Source organism: Leuresthes tenuis, unplaced genomic scaffold, assembly GCF_036924035.1.
Source record: "Leuresthes tenuis unplaced genomic scaffold, fLeuTen1.0.hap1 SCAF_19, whole genome shotgun sequence".
Lineage (NCBI taxonomy): Eukaryota > Metazoa > Chordata > Actinopteri > Atheriniformes > Atherinopsidae > Leuresthes > Leuresthes tenuis.
This window is the reverse complement of record NW_027325373.1, coordinates 3,408,570-3,418,880: the sequence shown is the minus strand read 5'-3', so window position 1 is coordinate 3,418,880 and position 10,311 is coordinate 3,408,570. Positions and strand designations below refer to the sequence as shown.

General features: G+C 40.9%; 1 protein-coding gene across 1 annotated transcript; it reads left to right on the top strand.

Moving 5' to 3' along the window:
* Positions 1-10,162, top strand: c7b (complement component 7b). The gene is made up of 18 exons (XM_072371827.1): positions 1-292; positions 472-524; positions 697-772; positions 930-1,071; positions 1,182-1,326; positions 1,451-1,589; positions 2,878-3,006; positions 3,108-3,351; positions 4,483-4,596; positions 4,708-4,874; positions 6,118-6,346; positions 6,547-6,718; positions 7,080-7,167; positions 7,276-7,408; positions 7,696-7,887; positions 9,346-9,442; positions 9,542-9,726; positions 9,839-10,162. The coding sequence occupies exons 1-18, from the start codon at positions 287-289 to the stop codon at positions 10,015-10,017; spliced, it is 2,490 nt and encodes an 829-aa protein (XP_072227928.1). The 5' UTR covers positions 1-286; the 3' UTR covers positions 10,018-10,162.
* The last annotated feature ends 149 nt before the right edge of the window (positions 10,163-10,311 follow it).

Here is a 10,311-nt window from a genome sequence, read left to right as displayed (position 1 = left end):
GCACAAAGTGCACACTGTTGACGGGAAAAATACTCATCGTGCTGTTGGTGGAAAATGCAAAAATACAAGAGCAAAACAAAGCTCTCAGAGGACTGAAGAACACTGGGTCCTTGTTCGTGACTCATTGCATGAACTGGGGCAGCACAACGAACATTTCTTCACTCAGGGAATTCCTGAACTCTTTACAGAAATCCTGCCCCCCTCCCATCTCCTACCAGGTGATTATATTGCCCGGCCTAGTTTGGTGCTGGATCAGACGATAACGCTGAACTCTGAGCAGCACATCATGAAGGTAAAACCCTCAAAAAAACAAAGATTTATCCAACATTCTTAAGACTGTGTGATAATGTCTGATGTTTAGCTTTAATAATCTGGATTTATTGGCAGGGGTGTAAAAAATGGGAAGTTTAAAAGGATTAAGAAATGTTCTTTTCAGATTGAGTAAAATACCTTTTTCCTCCTTGTCCACAGCTGAATTTGGCTGCCACTGTGGTGTTATCTCTTGCCTTTGTGTCACAGATTTGGTAGGCATACGCACACATCTACGTCTTTACATTTCGCCGCAGTTTATCAGTTGAATTGTCATATTAACATGTTTCTCTTATCCGTTTGTCTTGTCAGAGAGCTGTGGTTTTCACTTCTATTTCCAGTAGCTTATGTTATTCTAATAGAGCTTGAAATGTCCCCTTCTATCAGCTGCCAGCAGCCTGTACACTGCAGATGGGGATCTTATGGAGCTTGGTCCGACTGCGATGGCTGCACCAGGACGAAGGTAATTCAGAGCACCGCTCTCTTTATACTTTGGTTGTACAGACCTGAGTCACAAAGCTAATCTTATTCCAACATACATTTGACTGAATAAGTCTCACTGCTGGGAAAGACATGAACAGATGTTTGTGTTGACAGGACTTGTTTTTTTTCTTTTTTAGGTGCGAACTCGTCATGTGGAGGTGTATGCTCAGTTTGGCGGGTTGCCATGTTTAGGAGAAGTCTCTGAAACGCAGCCGTGCGTCCCACAGAAGAAATGTCCCCTGGATTCAGGCTGTGGAGGCAGATTTCGTTGTACCTCTGGTATGTTGTAACACACAGTAAATGAATAATATCTTAAATCTTTCATAGTTTCATTCCTGTCTGCTGCCTACAATATGTAGTAAAGACTGTTTTACTGAACCCTGATGCAGGTCAGTGTATCAGCCAATCCTTGGTGTGTAATGGAGACCAGGACTGTGAGGATGGTCTGGATGAACGAAACTGTAACCAAGACGACAGCCAGTACTCATGTGATCTTGCCAAAACACCTCCTAACTCTGACTTCACAGGCAGAGGGTTAGTAGTTACTGCAACCGTGAATTTACTGCCTAATAGCAGCGTGTTAACCAGAGCATGAAGTTAGGAGCAGAAAACCTGTTAGATAAAAGTTAATGAAAGCATTTATTGTATTGTCTCAAAGGTACGACGTGCTGACAGGGAAACTGAAAGCAGGCGTGATCAACACTCTGAGTTTTGGAGGGCAGTGCAGGAAAGTCTACAGCGGGGACCACAAAGTGACATATAGACTGCCACAGAATATACTCAAATACAACTTTGAGGTGAGTCAAAGGAGCAACTCTGCAGTAAATAAAAATACTGACTTTTTGTGGTTTAACTAGATAGTTAATAGTTAATAATTTGCTTTCATGGATTTTTTAAATCTAAAAGAAAAAATTGCAAATATTACAGTTTTACCATTAGTCATCTTGTCAGTTTGATCCTGTGAGATTGTGCTTATGAGCCATCTTATCTGTCTCATCTTCAGTAGACAATAGTCAGAGTTCTGTCTCCTCAGTTTGGAGAATCGGAAACAAATTCTGATGGACAAGCAAAGCTAAAAACTACTCAGAGGGGAGCCATAAGAAGAGTGAATCTTTGGTGAAAAATGGTGTCATCAAACACTATTAGTGAGGGGAGTATGTCCCGTCCATCCAAAAGTTGTGAAAAGTTGGCTCGAACACATAAAAATAGCTCATGCCGGTATTTCAGAAACACCAAAAGTCAGTACGGCTAAGTACAGAAGAATATGTTTTTCTACCCTCCATTTTCCAAAAATCACACGTTTACGAAAAAAGAAAGATCCATCCACTTGAAAATACACAATTGAAGCACTGAGTGCATGCAGCTTTTTTAAGAGGTGACCTCATTACAGTTTCCTGCCCTTCAATGTGTGGGCGAAGCAGCTCGGTCAGTTGCAAAAACGATGTCCAAGAAAAGTTTTCTCAGGGAAAAACACCATATTCTCAAAGCTGTCCCACCAATAGAGGTCAACGTCGGCATTGTTATCTGTGTTGTTTTCTGTAGCAGTGTACTCTGTTATGCAACTGCACATTTATGTGCAAAACATACAAAAAAGTCTTGCTAACAAAGTTAGCACCAGAGCTATCTTGGCTAAGTCCCTATTGCCATGCCGACAGAGGGGAGATCGGCATATGTTCTAACAGTAAACCAATGACACAATCTTATGTTGCAAAATAAACCCGGTTACCAGCTGGCACATAAACATTACAGTCAGTGAAAACCTTCATCCTGGAAGGTGTTTTTTTCCGAAAAAAAAGTGTCAAAAACTGCGTTTATTTGGGGATTAAAGGTGCAAATGCATAGAAATGTGTTTAGTGTGCACATACTCTAACATATGTTCTTTGGGGCCAATGATTATCTGCAAAAGCCTTCACTGCAGTCCACATTGTTGCTACTGTTGTTGAGTACATGAGCCTGGATCGAGGTGGTGAGCGAACAACTTTGCATCAATGTGGTCTTAGAGGCTAAGATCAAAACAGGCAATATTATATCAGAAGCTGCCCTAAGGATGGTTATTCAGGTGTGTTGCCTTTGTCTGTATCTTAGGTGCAAGTGGACAATGAAGAGAGTGATGAGTCCTATGAGAGTACCTGGTCCTACATGCAGCACATCCAGTCAAACGCCCTGGTGGGATATGACCGGCGCACCTTTCACAAAACGGTCACAGATGATAAGGTGACTGTATAACTTGATCTGCTTCACAAATCACTGCTGACATTAAAACGTGTTCAAATTAGACAGAAATGACATTCAGTCTTTTCCTAATTGTCCTCCAGGCTTACAGACTCATAGTCTTGAAGAATAAAGTGAAGCTGGCCCAGTTTCAAAACTCTGCCCCCCAGTACCTGACTCTGTCCGAGGCCTTCTGGAAGGCCTTGACTTCACTGCCCCTCACCTATGACTACTCGGCTTACCGAAAGTTGCTGCAGACTTACGGCACACACTACCTCTCAGAAGGGTCACTTGGAGGCGAATACCAAGGCTTATTAGAAATGGATCGTCAGGCATTCGCTTCAAGCAGTAAGAACTCTTTGTGTGAATACTGTTGCCTTTAGTATTAAACCTTTACATGTCCAAATAACCTGATTTAACTAATTAAATGTAAATGTAAATGTAATTTATTTATACAGCCCTTTACAACAATCCATTTCGGTACTAAAGTGCTTTACAGCAGATAATAAATAAAGAAAAGAATAAGTACAAAAGAATAAAATAACAGTAAACGCAAAAAAAAACAGCAAAATTGAATCAGATAATATAAAAGTGTCACCATACTACTAAATCTAAGGGGGAATTATGTCAGTTTATTATAACAAACTTATACAATATACAAATGTTACTTTCATGCTGGCGGATTATTCTACAACAAATTTCCTGACCTTTCAGTTGTAAACCCCAAACTTTAGATCCATTTATCCAATTATGTATCAATTATTCACAGAAAAATCGATCAAAATAAACCTTGATGTGTTTTAAGTGAGAATATATATATACATATACAGATATATCTATTCAAAGACATCTCTCTTATTCTAAAATATACACATATTCTGCAGTAAGAACTCTTTGTGTGAATACTGTTGCTTTTAGTATAAAAGTTTTACATGTCCAAATAACCTGTTTTAACTCATTAAATCTAAAGGGGAATTATGTCAGCTTATTATAACAAACTTAGGATATACAAATGTCACTTTCATGCTTGTTGATTATTTTACAACAAATTTCCTGACCTCAAACTTCTTTCTGTTGTAAACTTCAAACTTTAGATCCATTTATCCAATTATGTATCAATCATTCACGGAAAAATCTATCAAAATAAACCTTGATGTGTTTTAAGTGAGTAAATATATATATACATATACAGATATATCTATTCAAAGACATCCATCTAAAATTTGTTCTCTTATTCTAAAATATACACATATTCTGCAAGAACATTGAGTTCAAAATGTGTTGACTAACATGACACCTTAGATATTTGTAACTTTAAACATTTTAATATCTTTTTTTTTTACTAATTGATGGTGTGAAGCCCAGGTTGTGGTGGCATATTACAAGAGTCTAAGTTCATCAAAAGATCTGTCATTTTGTTTGGTATGACGCCATCTGCAGTGTTTTATTAATGTTTGTATCCGTCTTGTTTGCATACAGGCACAACAGATATAGAGTACCAAAGGTGCTGGAGAAAGGTGAAGCGCTTTCTTTTCTTTAAGAAAGTCAAAATCACCTGTGAAAAACTGAAAAAAGCTTTGGCATCCAAATCCAGTGAGTCAAAGTTCCCATATTGAGACTTTCAAATTACTCAAATAAAATCAGATAAAAAAAATTAAGTCAAACTATACAAAAAAAACAGATTTGATTGCCATTTTTCCACAGGACACGGTGTAAACAAGTTGCCCATTAAGATCAATGTGTTTGGCGGAGATGCTTCCTTCATAGCTGCTCTTTCTGTTCTGGATCTGGAAAACCCAGAAGCTAACGGACAGGTGTACAGTGACTGGGCCTCATCTGTCAGAGACTTCCCTGATGTTATAGACCAGAAGGTAGGAGCCACATATGCCCTTGGTGTTTCATAGGTATTGATTATCTATTTTGAGCATCAGTAAAAAATCTGTTTGGAGTTAGGTCGAGTTAGCACTGGCTCGAGGTCAGACCTCCTTAGGGTTTAACAAGCAAGCCTTTGTTTAGCCCAACAATCACTTTTGTTGTTTCCTCTGACCTTGCAAAGATTAAAATGATCTGACACACCAGCTGTTTCCAGTCTGAACCAGTAAACAATAAACTCATGTAACTGAGTGGTGTCTCCCCAGATCTGATACAACATCACAGATATTCCAAGAGATTAAAGCACTTCCATAGAAAGACATCTTTCCATTTTCTTCTTGGGGATGTCCACCACAGTTGTGTTTTCTTCCTCTAGTTCTGTTTCCAGTTAGGGCAGCAACTTCTACTAAAGTGTAACCACCACAATCAACCTCAAACCAGTCAGTGGAAACATGTGATTCACATTTCTTTTTTGCACCCTCTCAAATAGAGAAGTTTAGCTTAAGATTAGCTTAGTTACTCAATGGAAACCCAGCTAATGTTGCTGCGTACTTTCTTGTCTGGCCTAGGATATTTATAGTTACTGAGAAAACTCATATTATCAGCCAGTTAGTTGATGTTAACTCTGTAAACTAGCTGAAAACCTAATGAATTGGATTGTTATTGGCTTGAATTAGACTGTGTCTCTAAAGGGCCTTGAGATAACATTTGTTATGATTTGGCGCGATATATAGATCAGACTTAACTGAACTGTAAACTCTCTTCAGCTGGGAAAGTCTCCTAAAACCACACTTGACTGCTACATGAGAATCACATGTGGAGTTCCCCAAGGTTCCATCCTGGGACCTCTTCTGTTTAACATCTACATGCTCCCACTGGCACAGATTATAAAAAACAACCAAATAAACTACCATAGCTATGCAGATGACACACAGATATATATTAAAATGTCACCACGAGACCAAGGAGGCCTGTAGAGGCCCTTGGTAAATGCATTGAGGAGATTAATGACTGGATGTGCCACAACTTCCTCCAGCTAAACAAAAACAAAACTGAGGTAATTGTCTTTGGAGCCAAAGATAAACGATTGAAAGTCACCACAGAGCTTCAATCTATAAATCTAAAAACTACCAACCTAAAACCACACTTGACTGCTGCATACATAATATTTTTCTAAAAGGCTGAAGCTCTTTTTTCCTCTTGTCTAAATTAACGTTGATAAGCTGTGAACTTGTTTCCCAGCTCAGCCCCCTGTACGAGCTGGTGAAGGAGGTGCAGTGTGCAGGTTTGAAGAAGCTCCATCTGAAAAGGGCCATAGAGGAGTACATGGCAGAGGAGCATCCCTGCCACTGCCGGCCCTGCCAGAACAACGGCCAGCCGCTGGTGACGGGCAGCGAGTGTCGCTGCGTTTGCCGGCCTGGAACCTCCGGAGCGGCCTGCCATATAGGAACTGTGATCGGAGAACAAGCAGGTAAACAACCAATAATTGACCGTTAATGACCAGATTTTGAACAGGCATTTAGCCTAAAGCAGCAAGTTTGGACAGGGCATAATTCAGAGGTGAATGAAATGATTAAAAAGGATAAGCGGCTCCTTCTTTTGTTGGTGTGACAGACTCCCACTGAGGGAAAGCAGGACAAGAATGAGAATCTCTCCCTCTCATCCTCACAGGGGTTATCCATGGTAGCTGGAGCTGTTGGTCCTCATGGGGTTCTTGCTCTGGAGGTAAAAGATCAAGGACCCGAAGCTGCAACAATCCTGCCCCTAGAGGAGGGGGCCTCCACTGCATCGGGCTGCAGGTGGAGGAGAAGCGTTGCGAGGACCCAGATATCCAATACTTACAGTGAGGACACGCAAACCCTTGTTTTTATCCAGTAGGATAGCAATTTGAGAATGATTTAATCCCAAATGAATAGTCTTATGTATAAAATGTAGATTTCTATTGTACTTTTGTCACAGGATAATTATGACCAGTCACATTTTATTTAATCTACATTCTAGAAGAAGAACGAAAGCGTCACCGTGATTTCCATAACAGTTTCCTTCTATTTATTAAAAGTTTATATAATTGTACTACAATTTCCCTCAAATATATTTTCATCTCCAGTCTGAACAGTTTAGTTTCAGTAAAATCAAAGATTTTAACAAGCAGAAATGACAGTTGATGTACTTATGGCATCTTATTTTTTTATGTTTGCTCTCAGGACGATGGAGCCTCAGTGTTTTAGTCTTTCTGTAGCTCCACCAAAAACCTGTGGATCCCCTCCGCACCTGTCGAATGGCTTCATTCGGGTGAGGATATCAGCTTTTTTGAGCCTGCAGTGTCTTGCATGTGGCCCAAAAAGGTTCCTTAACCTTGTAAAGGCTAGAGAAATGATGGTTGGTTGGTTTTTCTCTCAGAATCCTAAAGATTTTTACACAGTTGGAGACAGAGTGGATTACACCTGCATACCGGGGTATTACCTCACTGGAACTGCTGAAGTCCAATGTCATGAAGACCAGAGTTGGAGCGCGGGAGCGAGGGTTTGTAAATGTACGTCTACACCTCAAAAAACAACCAAAACTCACCATTTTACTGTACGTCTAAAACTACTTACCGTAAAAGATCCAGGGAAGTTGTTACCGAACTTGTGGATGATCTGTGTGGGTCAAATCTAATTAGTCCATATGATATTTGATACAGACAAGATGCTTAGTGGCAAATTAGACAATCATGAAGTCATAAATTGCTGCCATGACTGTGAGGTTGTCTTCGCACATAAAGCATGTCGTTGTTCGTTTGGCTTCCTGTTATTCTAAATTCCTTTATTCTTGTTCCAGCTGCCACTTGTGAGATTCCTACAGTCAACAGTTTGGTTCAAGCAACGCCCACCAAGACCGTGTATGAGATTGGAGAACATGTGTCCCTGTCCTGTCCCGTGGGCTGGGTGCTGAACGGTGATGTCTCAGAGATTATGTGCAGTTCCAGTCTGCAGTGGTCTCCTTCTCCCAACGATATTCACTGTGAATCAGGTATAGCACATGCAGAATAAGCTCACTGTCACTGTTGTGTACCTTAAACCTGTGGCCGTCTCGCTGAACTGTGGGAATTTGTGACATCATCACAGTGCCATAAGTGTTTGTGGTAGTTACAGGTGCTCGAACTGACTGCAGTTTCAGTATCTCTGAACCTCAGCTTTGATCTTTCTACAGGGAAAATAGCTCTGGATCGTAGAGGAGAAGAAGTCAGAGAGGAAGCACACTATGCATATGCAAACATAACCAAATGATCTTAGCTTCCCTGTTTCACTTTGAAATGTTCATGAAACAGTTCCAGTAGCTGTACCTTGTTGGGTTTGGATGGGTCGGTCCGTGCAAACCAGGTTTTATAAGTTTGACATAAATCAGGAGATGCACTCTCTACTGCTGGGAAAGTCTCCTAAAACCACACTTGACTGCTACATGAGAATCACATGTGGAGTTCCCCAAGGTTCCATCCTGGGACCTCTTCTGTTTAACATCTACATGCTCCCACTGGCACAGATTATAAAAAACAACCAAATAAACTACCATAGCTATGCAGATGACACACAGATATATATTAAAATGTCACCAGGAGACCGAGGGCCTGTAGAGGTAAATGCATTGAGGAGATTAATGAGTGGATGTGCCACAACTTCCTCCAGCTAAACAAAAACAAAACTGTGGTAATTGTCTTTGGAGCCAAAGATAAACGATTGAAAGTCACCACAGAGCTTCAATCTATAAATCTAAAAACTACCAACCTAAAACCACACTTGACTGCTACATACATAATATTTTTCTAAAAGGCTGAAGCTCTTTTTTCCTCTTGTCTAAATGAACGTTAATAAGCTGTGAACTTGTTTCCCAGCTCAGCCCCCTGTACGAGCTGGTGAAGGAGGTGCAGTGTGCAATTTGACAGTTCCCTGTTTCACTTTGAAATGTTCATGAAACAGTTCCAGTAGCTGTACCTTGTTGGGTTTGGATGGGTCGGTCTGTGCAAACCAGGTTTTATAAGTTTGACGTAAATCAGGAGAAGCAGGACAGGCCGAAACCACCAAAGCATCTAGTGTGCCCGCTTTTGAAATGTCAATCTTCAGCACACGAGGGTGAAAACAGCATCCATAAACCAAGCATCGAGGGAATATTTAGCATTTTAGCTGCTAGATATTTAATCCTGTTCCACTTCTATAAAGTTGCCAGGTTTGTCTAAATTCTGATGCTGGAATAGTAAAGCTCTTCTCTTTCTTTCTTTTTATATAATTATATCTCGCTGTGAACGGCTGTAGTTTCTGTTGGGGTGAACAAAGACCCATCTTCTTCATTTCAATTTAGTTCAGTTCAGTTTTATTGCGCCAAATCACAACAAATATCATCTCAAAGCGCTTCAAAGATACAGGCCAATTGCAGCCAATTCATTGTGACACAATCAATTCCAATTCACGGAACTCCAAATTATTTTCTTCTCAGCGACCACAGCTCCGCAGCCTCCGAACGGCCTGAGGTGTAAAGTGTGGGAGAACGTGGGAAAACGAGGGTGTGTTTGTAAAATGCCGTTTCAGTGCCCGTGAGTATGATTTCAGGGAATTATTTATTATTTCTGTCTTTGCTACAAAGACAAAAACTCTAAAATGCTGCGCTTTTCTCCAAATGAATCTTCTTCCAGGGCTTCGCTTCAGTTGTGCGCCACGGTGACATCACAGCCCACACCCCGCTTATTAGGAGTCTGTCAGCTGGGAGCTCTGCGGTGTTTAGGACGGAGCTTCACGTTGACCAGTGACGGAGACTGTGACAGGTCGGAGGAGACGTTCACATCCTGCAACGACTGCCAGCCAGGGACAATCTGTCAAGGTATCTGTAACGTCTGAACACAATGTGACGTTTCTGTCTCAGCCCTGGTTGAAAAGCAAAACAGTGGACAAATCTTTCAACCTGTCGTTTTTCTTTCTTTTTTTTACTGTAGAACCTGGAAGAAAATGCATTTGCCAGAATGCATCAGAATGCCCTAAAGACAGCCCCCCCCTGTGCGTCCGATCCGGCGGTGACGGCGCCTCCGTGAACATGACAGAATGTGAGGTGGGGGCCAGGCGGTGCGCCGGCGAGCAAATCGAAGTGATCAGCATCGATGCCTGTCCAGAGTGAAGAAGGCGGTTATTTTATTTCTTTTTTATTGTAAATAGAATTGTCTAACGCTGTGTTTGTTGTGGTGCACTGATGTTTGAGGACGTCTCAGTTAATGTTTTGTCAGTTTTTGTTGTAGAAAATGATTAAAACATTTTTTGGAATAGTTTCGGATCTCCTGATTTTAGTTTCTCTTCTTATCGACCGATCAATCGAGGACGATACAAGTTCCTCCACCTATCGACTGAGGTGAAAAAAAGCGGCTATCAGAACATGCGATGTGCCTTTTCAATGTGTTCCACTTTATTCTGGAGC

Excerpts from the sequence above, each read along its gene's own strand:
- c7b (XM_072371827.1), top strand. Across the intron at positions 773-929 it reads ATGGCTGCACCAGGACGAAG|GTGCGAACTCGTCATGTGGA; the intron begins GTAATTCAGAGC and ends TTTCTTTTTTAG. Across the intron at positions 4,597-4,707 it reads AGCTTTGGCATCCAAATCCA|GACACGGTGTAAACAAGTTG; the intron begins GTGAGTCAAAGT and ends ATTTTTCCACAG.